Source organism: Rousettus aegyptiacus, unplaced genomic scaffold, assembly GCF_014176215.1.
Source record: "Rousettus aegyptiacus isolate mRouAeg1 unplaced genomic scaffold, mRouAeg1.p scaffold_m13_p_1, whole genome shotgun sequence".
NCBI lineage: Eukaryota > Metazoa > Chordata > Mammalia > Chiroptera > Pteropodidae > Rousettus > Rousettus aegyptiacus.
Window position 1 is genome coordinate 153085705 of NW_023416284.1, and position 14149 is coordinate 153099853.

General features: G+C 32.4%; 1 protein-coding gene across 6 annotated transcripts in view; it reads right to left on the reverse strand.

The window, feature by feature from the left end:
- TBC1D32 (TBC1 domain family member 32) overlaps positions 1-14149 on the reverse strand; it is a 189301-nt gene that overhangs the window by 47298 nt on the left and 127854 nt on the right. For all 6 annotated transcript variants that reach the window (XM_016153837.2, XM_016153846.2, XM_016153852.2 and 3 more), the window contains 3 exons: positions 9365-9487; positions 8174-8282; positions 7273-7366 (listed from right to left, as the gene is read on the reverse strand). In XM_016153837.2, the coding sequence (XP_016009323.2) occupies positions 7273-7366; positions 8174-8282; positions 9365-9487 (326 nt within the window). The remainder of the gene's footprint in view (positions 1-7272; positions 7367-8173; positions 8283-9364; positions 9488-14149) is intronic.

Genomic DNA, 14149 nt, shown 5'->3' on the forward strand with positions numbered 1-14149 from the left:
AGGTATGAGTAAAATTTCTAAACTTCAGATTAGCCTAGAAGGAATTCCCAACGTCCACTGACAAAGATTTGGAAAATAAGAGTTTCATGATGGGAAAAAAAAAATGGAGAAGAAATTCATTTGTTCACTCAATAAATATTTATTATTACCTACTATATAAGGCAGACAGCATCTTTGTCTCATGGAGGTTACATTTTAGGGCATCAAATGGTAAATAAATAAATATATAAGCTTATAGTAAAGGAAGTTCTATTCGAGAAATAAACAGGGAGCCAGAGAGTAATAAGCAAGGGAAGAAGTATATTTTAGATAATGTGGAAATAACATTTCTTATGTAAAAATTCAGACTAAGCTCACAAGGTTTAGAAGAAACTACTATGTGAAGAGTAGAAATTAGTATTCCTGGAATAGGTAACATCAAGAGCAAAGGCCCAGAGACATAAATTTAATGTATTTTAATACATGAAAAAAGTTTCCAAATCATATAACTGACAACAGATATATCTAGAATATATAAAGAACTCTTACAACTCAATAATAAAAAGATGAATAATTCAATTTAAAAATGGCCGAAAGATCTGAACAGCCATTTTTCTAAGGAAGATAAACAAATGGTCAATAAGAACATGAAGAGATGCTCAGCATTATTAGTTATCAGAAAAATGCAAATCAAAACCGTAATGAGACAGTACTTCACATCCACCAGGATGGCTAGGATCAAAATTCAGATGACAAAAAATGATGATGATGTGGAGAAATCAGACCTTTCATACCCTGTGGTGAGAATGTAAAATGGTGGTGCAGCTGTTTTAGAAAACAGTGAATCAGCTCCTCAAACTAGTAAACACAGAATTACCATATAACTCAAATTTTCCACTCCCAGGGATACACACTTGATAAAAACAAAACAAAACAAAACAAAAACAAACAAACAAAAACATGTTCATGCAGAAACTTGTACAGGAGCGATTATAGCAGCACTATTTATAACAATGCAAATGTCCATCAGCAGACAAATATATAAACAAACTCTGTTATAGCCACACAGTGGAATATTATTTGACCTTAGGAAGGAAAAGGTACTTTTACATGCTACAACATGAATGAACCTTCAAAACATCATCCCAAGGGAAACGAACCAGTCAAAAAATACCGCATACTATATTATTCTATTCGTATGAAAGTCCTAGAGAAATCTCTCCAGACAGGAAGTAGATTAAAGGTTGCTTAGTGCTGGATGAGGGAAGAGAGGAAAAGAAGGAACTGGATTCTTTTTGAGATGATGAAAATGTTCTAAAATTGCCTGTGGTGATGGTTGTACATTTTAAATGGGTGAAGTACATAGTACGTTAATTTTATCTCAATCGAGCTGTTCTTTTTTTTTTTTTTTCCTTAAAAAGACCCATAGAGTTGTAGGAGGATAATTACTATAGAAAGAGAAAAGGTATAAGATGAAATAAAAGGCAAGGGAAATGAAAGAATGAAAAAGAAACACATTTGTTTATATGGGCAGCTCTCACTAGCTATCAGTCTCTGTTTACGTTGTAGAAAACCCCAGGGAGGTACCCTGTCAAGAAGGGCCTCTGGAGGGACACATGGATAGAGTGATTATTGAGGAGTTCCTAAGAACACTGAGAAATTCACTTGAATTAGGAGTTACTAATATGCTTGAGGCTCTCAATGATTAGTCATTTGAATTTCTAAGATCAAAGAAAGGCGATCGATGCCACGTGGCCTGGCTGCCAGTGACCTTGGGAGTTAGTGCTTTGCTTCTATTATTCTGTTGGCCCTTTTAGGTAGGAGTAGCAGAAACAAACAGGCAATGACCAAAAAACAAACAAACAGAGAAACAAAAAACTCTCCACTATTCTCCACTTCGAAGATAAGAGCTCCAGCTGAGTAAACCTAAATCCAAACAGTTTCTTGAAAAAGATAGAAATTTCACAGTACAGTCAGCTTCTGTATCTGCAGATGTAGAACCCAGATAGAAAAGTCCGGCTAAGAGACTTGAGCATCTTCAGATTTTGGTATCAGATTTGGGTTCTGAAACCAATCCAACCAATCTCCCACAAATATCTGGGGACGAGACTATAGTAAGGTACACAGAATACAGGCATAATCTAGATTGCTGGTTATTTTATAATTTAGTCTGAACATAATTATAAAATAAATAAAATGAATGTAGGATGGTAGAAAGGGAAGTAAGAGGAGCAAATGTCTCACTTTATTGGGATGTCTCCAATGCTTCCAATAATCAGACTATGCTATCCAATCCCTCAAGTCATTTTTATTTCTTAAGTATGGAGGTACTAGATTTACCTTCCTCCTTAGAGAAGGAAATCTCCATCCTAATCATACCAAAACTGAATGCAGTAGAACAGACTGGCTGATTAGGGATGTAACAATAACTCTTGGGAGATCTAATTTTAGCTTAGATCAAAACAGATTGCTACCTCATAATCTTCCTGTTTTATATAGGAAGGACATTATGAGTCAATTTCTGGTAGTTCACTTTAACAGCTACTGGCATGCCACCAATGTTGCTTTTAACCACTGTATAACTCCCTTTTTTACATTCCCTTTGCCTCCTATCTTCTGCACAGGTAACAAGTTACTGCATTGACACATTTCTTCCTATTTATCTAAAATCTCGAGTAACAGAGAGAGATGATATTCTGAGTAGAAGTTATTTCTACCACATAGAAGAGAGTTTTTTCATGTGTGTAAGATGATTTATACATGATTATATATATATATATATATATATATGATTTCCATATGCTGAGATGTGACATATATATTCATATATACACACATATACTTTTACATATATACACATATATGTATAGATATACATATACACGTAGATAATATTAATCAGTAGATTTTAAAGGGATTTTACATTTTAATATGGTGACCCTATAAATGTACACAAAGAAAAATAACTGAAGCAGATATATCTCAAGATTCTTATTTATGGATGAAAATAAATCATCTAACAACTAACATTGATGCCGATGAGCTAACAAGAGGCAATTTAACAGATGAGGAGATGCTAACCGTAGCAAGGAAGATGAATCTAGAAGCCAGGAGGCAAATGAGAAAGATGTCACCATGTGCATACAATTGAAGTGATTTTTTTCCATAACAATGAAATGATATCCCAAAACTTTGCACTGCCAATGACAACTAAAATAACACCTATCAGAATCAGGGAGTCATGACCTCTGAATTGAAAAAGCAAAATGAGAAACACATGAACTCTTGCCTTTAAAATAGTAATTTATATCTTAAAGTATTACTAACTTAAACATAGCATTTTAAAAGTACACAATTTATGTTTAATTTACTGATCCATATTTAACCAAAAATATTACTTTCAAATTAGCTTTATACCTGTTAGAAATCCATTTGGTTCCATTTTTCTCATTGAGTTCACGGTGACATCATCACTGTACTCTCTTAGGTACGATGACTAGCCTCTCTCATTTTCTGCCATCCTACTATGAGTATAGGATCAGTGACACATCAGGAATATCCGATTGACACATTTGATTAATATTTGATGCAGAACGCATCTACATAAAATCTCTTCCTAAGGTGCCTTCTGGGCAACCCACTAGTACCTAGACCTTCTGCTTACCAAGAACCATAGCAAACTCAGGACTATTACTATTAGGAGGAATTATTATGTACTGTTATTAAATTTAGAAAAATTGTTTTATATAAACATTTGCTATTTTAGGGACAAAGAGAAAGACAATGGAAGATGCTGTTCAATACATTGGAAAGATATCTAAATAATTAAAAAGGCTTGAAATTATACTAAACTAAAAGAGAATATGTGACAAAAAGGAAGTTACAAATGTGTTGAACTTTGTAAAGCTACAGGGAAGCCACTGGAGGGTTTCAATTAGAGGAATAATATGATCCGACCCACATTTCAACAGGACTACTCTAGCTGCTGTGTTGAAAACACACTGAACAGTTGGCAGGTTACTGCAATAATCCTGGTGAAAGAAGAGGGTGGTAGTGGATGAGTGAAGTGGTTTATTTTGGATAAGTAGAGTCAAGAGTATATGAAGACAGATTAGATGTGGGGTCTCATGACAGGAGTAAAAGAATGCCTTCAGGTTTATTGTCTAAAGAAGTTGGAGCACAAAGTTGCCATTTCTGAAATGAGCAATAATACCAAAGGGATTGATTTTGAGGGAGTATCAGAAGTTTATCTCAGACTTAAGACTGATATGCTTATTAACCCTCCTGGCAGAGGCTTCGAGTAGACATATATGACTGTCAAGTTCCGGGTAGAGATAGGGGTTAAAGACAGAAATCTGAGAGCCATCAGTATGCTGGACAGTATTCTAGTCATGAGACTAAATGAATTCCCCCCAAGAGTAAGTATAACTGGAAAAAGAAGACAACTAAAAACTGAGGCCTGGGGCACTCCAAAGTTGAGAGGTTGGAGAGAGGTGAGAGATCCAATAAGAGACAATGAAAATGCAGGAGGAAGATCAGATAATGTGTTTTCTGAAAGTCAAGTGAAGAAAGTGTTTGTGTTCCAAAGAGGAAGGGATCAAAAATGCTAAGTGATAATGCTCTGTCTAGGAGGATTAGGACAGATCTGACCAGTAGATTTAATCATGGTGGAACGAATAATCACGGTGAGAGTCTGACTAGCTTTCAAGCGGCTTCAAGAGAGAATGACAAGAGAGTAACTGGGATACCAAGATTAGACAATTCCTTCAAGGAATTCTGCAGTAAAAGGACAGACATGGGATTGCAGTGAGGGAGGAATGAGTTCAAAAGAAGGTATTTTAAATGTGGAAGAATTAACTGCATTCTTGTTGACTTATGGAAAATCTAGTGGAAATTCTCCCCAGCACCCTAAAGGAAATAAAGAATTAAGGAAGGAAGAAAGGAAGAAATGAAGGAAGGGAAGAAGGGAGGGAGAGAGGGAGGGAGAGGAAGGGGAGGAGAGACAGACAGAGAGAGAGAAATAGAAAGCGAGAAAGGAAAAGAGAACTGTTAGAAGCAATATTTTTGAGAAGAGGCCATAATGTAGTACACAAATGGAGAAGCTGGCTTCTGTAAGTAACACAGTTTATTAATAGTGATAGAAAATCTAAATTGGCAAAGATGCAGCTGTGAGTTAATATGTATCAGGAGCACACTGAAACTTTTTCTATTTCTATTTCATCAGTAAAATAGGAAACAAAGTTATCACCTGACAGAAGGGATGGGAAGAGGTGAGGACTATTTGATGAGAGATTTAAAAATAGTCATCTGGGAGACCAGGAAGCATATTGTATGACTGCCTGGCAGCATATGGGCCCGCTGAGGTTAATAGCCATTCTGCAGTTATCTTCTGCACTAGACAGAGAAGCTATTACTCCCTTTTCAAATCACTTATAAGAATAGAGCACCTTTTCATAGGAATCGATAATATAAATATTTTTTTCTTCTCATAAAAGGGTCCATTTAATCTTACTTTTTGATTTCGGTCTGGTTTGTTCAGTTTAAAATAAGGCATTTTTTTTTTTTTTATCAAGCTATTTTGAAAAAACAAATTATCAAATGTGGCAGTAACACAATAAAACTGATAATAAATCTGTTGTTAAAAAACTAATAATGTGATATTTGTTTCCAAGAGAAACTTAGTAAAAACATTATATCGTAACAAGGAAAAGGGTTGAGGCACCAAGAATGGACCATGTCTTATAGATTATATCATCTCCAATGACTAGTGAAGTACCTGATAATTAATACTTGAGAAATGTATTAAATAAAGGAATGAGTGACCAAATAAATTATAAAAATTAAAATAAGAATGACAAACTATAACGACTGATTAAAAAAACTAAAATTAATGTAGGGACACATGAGAGTAAGAGATTGAAAACAGTTTGGGTTAAATGAAAGATATGAATTAGTGGGAAAAAAGACCAAAATTATATTCTCAAGAGTCTCTTCTTGAAAAGTACTTAGTATCACTCCAACATCTTTAACAGCAATAGATTAGGTTACACAGAGAAAAATACAAAGGCAAAATTTGTAAAGTGTTTTATTAAGACAAATATTAAAACTTTAAAAGCTCCTTCATGCTTTTTCTCTTTCCCTAACCTCTAAGTAGATTTTAAAAAATAGAATTTCTTTGCTTATGCAATTGTGCGTATATCAAACACTGAATATAAATCAAAATAATGTATATCAATTGATGGCCTCTAATGATTGTTTTGAATCAAATAAATGCAGGGAAAAGTAAATGACATATGAAGTCTCATATGGAAGAAAAAAATCTTATTTTTCAACAATCACTTCATAGAATATAACCTTTCTGAAATCGATTTTGTTATTTCTTTCCAAGGCAAGGCTGACAGTATTATAAAGGAATTCATGCAGATATAAGATTTAACTTCTCAAATTAATGCATAACTTAATCATATATCTTCATTTTTTTATCTTAGAATGCTCTAGTCCAAAAACTGTTTGAATTTTCATTGTTCTTATGAAAAAGTCTAAGCATTCAAATTTGAGCTACGCTAGCACTATAGTTTACTTGTCTAGTCTTAGTTCTGCTGACTCTTGCCCTCACATTCTAAATATCAGGCATTCTTGAACTACTTACAGTTCTTTAAATATAATTTGCTCTTTCTTGCCTCTGTTGTTTTTTAGGTCGAAAATATTCTTCTATCACCCAGAAAACACATATCGATACTTCATAACTTGCTTTAAACATCATTTTCTTGGAAGGGTGTCCTACTTATGTGCTAATCTAGCAGGCTACACACTTATCTATTTAGCTCCTATCCAATTATCTGATTACTTGAATATATTTTCTAAAAGTTCATAAACTTCTCCAAGATGGATATCTGAATTTTTATTTTATCATTTTATGCAATGCATACTATGTTTATATTTCAGGTCTCAAGCACATAGGACTTACGTATGGCACACAGATACTAAAAAATACTACTCTGTTGAATAAAGTTTTACACCTAGAATTTATCAAAAAAAAATTAATTCCTTTTTCAAACCAAAAAAAGAGAGAGACAGGGGGCAATAATCTGAAAAAAATTATTTGGCAGCAACAAATATTAGCTTACAATAAAATGAAAAAAATGAAGACTTACAAAGAAATAGTTGGAAATATATTCATGTATATGAGCTTAGTGAAAAAACAGTATTAATCTCCTTTCCTAATAATTTCTTTTAAAACTGTAACAAAAGCACTAAAAAAAATAACACGGTATTTGATGGCAAATATTTTACCTTGTTTTAGATCAGCATTTCTTGGAACTTCCAACAGATAGCAGTTTGGTAAAGGGTATGATGAAAACATTGGCCAAGGATATGGATCATCGCCCTAAAAAAGAAGCAAGACAGATGACTTTAGAAAGTAGTTAAAAATATTATTGAATTTTAAGGCTTTCTGAAATGTCATTCATTGAAATTGGCTTTTGTTTCATAAAAATTCTAGAGATGTAGCCTAACTAGCCAAAAACTATTTGATATTACAATCTTGCTTTAATGGAGAACTATAATGAAATAGAAACATTAAATAAGCAATGAAGACAAATATATGGTAACTTGTTCTAGTAACTAGGACTGATAATAATGGCTTTAGTATTTTTTTCATGAAAGGAAAACTATGATCTTCAAAAGAAACTTGTATTTCCTACGTTGCTTACAAAATTGTTTCTCTTATGCTGTAAATCATTTCTATCTCATCCATCTCAGAGTGACAGCCAAAGCAAGATGTACATAATAACAATAAAAAATTAAACCCTTTGAGAGAAAACCAAACTATTAATGTTGATAGAAGGAGAGGTACATAATAGTGTCAATTAAATACAAAAGAATAATCTAATAAAATTTAGGTGTCATTTAAGAGAAAGACATCAAAGGTAAAAAGATCAAAGACACAAGTTTGACAACTTTTTAATAAAAGAATACACTATTCTACAACCTAAACTAGTATTCATGACCCCCTGCCATGTAGAATAATATTTTTGTTTAAGTATTTACTTGCATCCTAAAGTTTTTCTAGTAATAAAAGTTCAATTCTGTCATGTAGACATTTAGAAGCCGATATTTAGTGGCATCTGAGTTTGATTACGTTTCTTCAAAATGTATCAGAAAAATATTTTCCCCTCCTCTTTAGCCCACTTACCTTTTCTAGTATCCTGGGAGGCAAAATTCGTTCCACTGGCCCACCAATCAGATTCATTCTAACAAGAACGTGATTTCTCTCCACCGATAAGCCATCAATTATAAAATTCCTGGACAATAAATATATCGATTTGTTATCTCTTTAATTGGATATAATTTTAAAATCAAATCAGTGAAATTTATAGAGAGAAAAAGCAGAAAATTTTCTACAGAAAAGTTTCGAAAACAGATTATCAATATATTACTTTAAAAGAGCTAAATTCATTCTTTATCTTAATTTTGCTAGAGAGCAAAGAATTGATGGGGATTTAATTTTTATAATAAGAAGAATGGGATTAATAAAAGAATATTTCCTTGACAAATGTGACTACATTTAAAGAAATGGAATTAAGACATGCATTATTTTCACAATGACTTAATCACATTTTTAGTCAATGTTCCCTTAAGTTCTAGACTCAGTGCCTTAAATTCAAAACCTACATGTTGGTTTTAAGCAGCTCCATACTTCCTGTAGCTGTTAACACCATCCTCCTATATCAAATCTAGAGTACTGAGCAATGTTCCTTGCCTTCTGTAATTTTCCAAGACCCAGATATAATGGAAACATACTTTTTTGAAAATTACAGACACAAAAACAATGCCACCATTGAATTTACATTCAGTAAATGTCAGCCAAATTGAGGTACTGGCAAGTGTGTTATATTAACAACAACAAAAAAAAAACCTATCAAGATATGACCATAACCTCATTTTGCGATAATCAGAATTTATGATTGTAATTAACATAAGTAAGAGAATGAAGTAAAGAGATCCTCTATAAGAGATAGCAAATCAAACATTTCATTTAATGGACCATCTTACATATGCAGACTCAATTTAAAGGTGATACACTTTCATGTAACAATTTTAAAAAGTCAGGGCTTAACTAAAAAAATAATCAAAACAAAAAACTGAACAAAAACTTAGAAAGTAGTACTCTGCGAGTGCTTCCAAGTCTTACTGTGATATTTCTTTCTGTCACTATCTTTCTGTGACATTTATGCTTTAATTGCTTGTTACTCTGTTATTTAAATCTATTGAATTTGGAGAGTGGAAAGACATTAGGCAAACAATATAGAAAATTACTGTCTTAACAGAGCATTGGTAAAAATAAAAATTGCTGTTATTATCATGTCTTAATAGGCTTTTTTACCTGTGGTTCTCAGAGGTCTCTATGATATTTTCTTCTTGAGCATTTAGTAATATTTCAGATACTTGATATTGAGCCTCTAACAGAAGAAGAGTATCTAGATCACAGCATATAACACTTAATAACCTATATAAAGAGAAATAATAAAAAGTAGATTTTATACGTTTAGAGGCTTTCTTGGTATCTCAAATACCTACACAGAGAAATACAAAGTTTAAGAAAGATCATGTAACCATCAACAAGGCAAAGAAGCAACCATTTGAATGAGAGAATATATTTGCGAACAATGCCTCCAATAAGGGTCTTCTATGCAAAATATATAAAAAACTCACACAATGCAAATCAAAACCACAATGAGATACCCCCTCATACCTGTTAGAATGGCTATCATAGACAGGACAAGTAATAACAAATGCTGGAGAGGATGTGGAGAAAAAGGAACCCTTATACACTGCTCATGGGAATGTAAAATGGCACACTGGCGCTATGGAAAACATTATGGAGGTTCTTCAAAAAACTAAGAATAGAATTATCATATGACCCAGTAATCTTTCTTCTGTGTATTTACCCAAAAAACCTGAAAATATTTATCTGCAGAGATATATGTACTCCTATGTTCATCGCAGCATTATTCACAGTGGCCAGAACATAGAAGCAACTAAAGTGTTCTATGGTAGATGATAGAATAAAGAAAATGTGGTACATATATACAATGGAATATTACTCAACCATAAGGAAAGATGAAATACTGCCATTTGCAACAACATGGATGGATCTTGAGATAATCATGCTAAACAAAATACGGCAGATGGAAAAAATTGAGAACCATATGTGCGGGATATAAAACTGAAAGCAACAAACGAACATGACAAACAAACAGATTCATGGGCATGGACAATGGATTAGTAGTTACCAGAGGGAAGGAGGAGGGGGGAGGTAGATAGGGATAAAAGGGGTCAAATATCTGGTGATGAAAAGAAATTTAACTTTGGTGTCAAACACACAATGCAATATATATATGATGTATTGTTGAACTGTACACTTGAAACTTATTTGATTTTATTAACCAATATCATCTCAATAATTTTAATAAAAAAATAATAAAAGATCACACAGCTATTTCAGATACATTTTTAATCAATTTGAATAGTAATGGACTTCAAAAGTTTCTATTAAAATATTATTTTAAAACCATAAGTAACTTTTAATCCAGTTCTTTAAAATTAACTAACTTTAGAAATACATTTTTTTTCTCAACAGCTACTTAATTTAAAAATTAGTTAAGGAACATTAGCAAATCCATAAAAATGGCAATTGCCACCACTTTTAATTCAGTAATAATTACAAAAGGAATGACAGAATCATTTTGCTACCAACTCAGGAAATGCTCATTAGGTGAAATGTCAACAGCTAATTTTATAACATTCAGATAAAGCTGAGAACACCTAATACACTGATCTATCTTAACATTACTAAAAGAGAGACAAATAATTTTGTGGCTCCTATTGTGATGCAAGAGGATGTAAACTGCATCACCTATGAAATATTCTTGCCAAAAAAACTGAACCTGAAACTAACCAATGTTAGATATCTCACTATCAATTTACATAAAATACGAGAATCACAGAAATATATTAAAATCTATCACAAAGAAGAAACAGTCAGCCAAAACCAGAATTTAGAAAATCACACACAATTATATATTATGCTTCCAAGAAAAAAAAAATGGAATAATAAAGGGAATAAAAGAAGCTGTAAATCTAAAGAAAAATATCAAGCAAATATGAAGGTTCTGTTCTGATCGTGACTCAAACAATTTAAAAGTGCATTTTGATTCAAACAAGAAAATACATTATAGGTACTAGATGAGATCAAGAAAATAGTGTTAATTTTGTTGGATATAACAATAACATGGAGGTAATCCTTTGTTTTTTGTTTTTTGTTTGTTTTTTTAATGAGTCCTTATCTGTTAGACGTACTACTATATTGTTCATAGGTAAAACAGCATGATATCTGGAATTTACTTTAAAATATTTAAGAAAAAATTATGTATGAAAGTGAGAGAGAGATGAAACAAGATTGAAAAAAATGTTAACAGAAAAATAAGTGATGGACACAGAAGGTTCACTATACTGCTGCTCATTCTGTTTTTATGTGTTTAACAACTCTAGAACAAAAACTTATCAAAAAAGATAATGTGAAGGGGAAAGGGAACATTAGGTGGCTATGGTAGACTAAGTGGTTAGGAATGGCTTCTCTGAAAGGTAGCATTTGAGGAAATAGGGGATTCAAGAAGAAACCAACTTTCTAATTATACAGCTAGTGATTTTTCTTAGAGAAATATTCAAACATGAGCACAGGGTCCTACCTACAAGGATACTTATTCTAGAGTGGTCATGATAGAAAAAAAAAATGTCCATCTATAACAATAAGTTTAAATGTCTGGAGTACATTTTTACAGTGGTATACTATGCAGATAATAGAACAGAGCAGCTATATATGTTGTAATAAGGAATTATTTCCAAGACAATGTTAAATGGAAAAAAAAAAAAAGAGGCATAAAGGTTGTATGTATATAGTAGAATCACTTGAATAAAATTGAAGAAACATTTGGATACACATAAATACATATTTGTTTTTATATGTTAGCTCTGCAGAAGTTAGAGAAGGATGTGAGAGACTGAAAGAAAACATACTTCTCACCGTATATCTTTTACGGTATTTCAATTTGGGTGCAATTGGATGCTTTACCTATTCAGTAGCATCCACAGAGAGAAAAAAAATGGTAATTAAATATCATTTCTCAGAACCTGACAAAAATAACCAAATGCATATGAAACTAAGAGAAAACCTACTATCATCAATTTAGAGAAATGTTCCATACTTAGTTTATTAAAGTAAAAACACTTTCCTTGATACAATAAAATGGAACCAAAATAAAAGAATACTTAAATGTTTAGTTTAAAGATGACAGCATAAGCTGACATTTCTCTTTTGTCATCCTAGAAGTAACCTCGAGGATTGAGCAGGGGTGGAAGCAAAGCATATTATCAAAAATTTTAGCCACAAATGAGTTGAAAGGCAGGTAAAGGCAGTTAAAATAGGGCAAATACTTCAAGCAGAGGTAAAAAAAATTGAGAAAAGATGTCATGACTGCCATTAATGTGAAAAGAATGTAAAATAAGACTCTCAAGTATATAGATACACACATACACACACACGCACACATATATGTATGTATGTATAAAGAAAAACTAATTTCTAAATAAAAGCAAAACTTGTTTTCAAAAGTAAGAGTATACTCAGGATGGAAAAACCTAACTCTCTTTGGCAACAGTGGAAAAAGGACAGCAAGAGGATCCCCAGTCCTACTATAGTTCTTACTAGTAGAAGGAGCAAGATGGATGGACAAGGAGTCACAGACAAACCAATGATTAATTACTGGTTATAGGTTATAGACAATTATTAATAAATAAAACTGACTACCTCCATGGAAGAGTCAGCGGGGACAGCACAAAAAAAGGCAACACACATGCTCACACACACACACACAGTTTCCATCAAACACTTGACAATTATGACCAAATAATTTTCCATGAATTAAAAGTAAGTTATATAAATGTATCAAATCAACACTTGTACAATATATACAATATTGTGTCAATTATATCTCAATTTAAAAAAAAAGGCTTAATAATGAAATGATCTCCATTAAGCTCTTTGCACAAAGCAGAGCACAGGGAAGACACAGCAAAACAACTAGGAAAAATAAAACATGAATTGGCAGAACTAAGAACTATAAAAAAAAACAAAAAAACAAAAACAAAAAACAACCTGTCATAGAAATTAAAGTGCAATTGGAAACAGCAAAGAACAAAAAAAAGAGCAGATGCTGTTAAAATCATTATAAAATGGTATGGGAAACAGAACGAAAGTGTGGAAAATACAATGAAAACAAAAAGTTTAAATTATTGCTTTCTTGGTATACCTTTAAAGATATTAGTCAAGAAATTCTGAGAGAAAAGAAGCCACAAATCTAAGTATGTAAAGTGTACAACAGGTCCTAGGATAAACTGAACAGTCAACACAGAGACAGAGCTTAGTAAAGCTATCAGACTTTAAGTGGATAAAAAGAACAATTGGGATAATCAGGGAAAAAGATTAACTCACTAAAACAGTGAGTAAACACGTGGGTGAGGGGTGCTGAAATAAAACTGTTCCCAGACACATCCACTACAACATTCAATACTAGCAGAACAACAGAATAACACTGGGGGTAGTTTTATAACTATCAGATATTAAACCATATTACAAAACTGTAATATTTTTAAAGTGTTGTAATAACACATGAATAAATAAAAGAAAATCCAGATACAGACTCAAATATATAGAGGAATTTAAAATTATGCCAAGAGCAGAAAGAATTCTTGATGGACTGAATATGTGGAACAAGAAAAAGAAAGATGTTAAGGATGACTCTAGATGTTTTGTTAGAAAAACAGGAAGGATCAAACTGTCACCAATTCAGTTAAGGCTTTAAGTGATGAAGATTTAGAGAGAACCTAGTGACCTTCCTACTTTCTTTAGGTTATTAAACCAGTAAACAATGAAAATGACCCTCCAGTTATGATTTAAAAGAAGGGTCTATAGGATCTAGATGGACATTGAGATGATACAAGATGAACTGGAGTAACTCTGAAAGCAAATACATGCTCGAACCAAATTCTCATTAAAGAGAGGGTAAATATAAACTTTAACAAATTACGTAAGATTTTTAAAATCTTACTT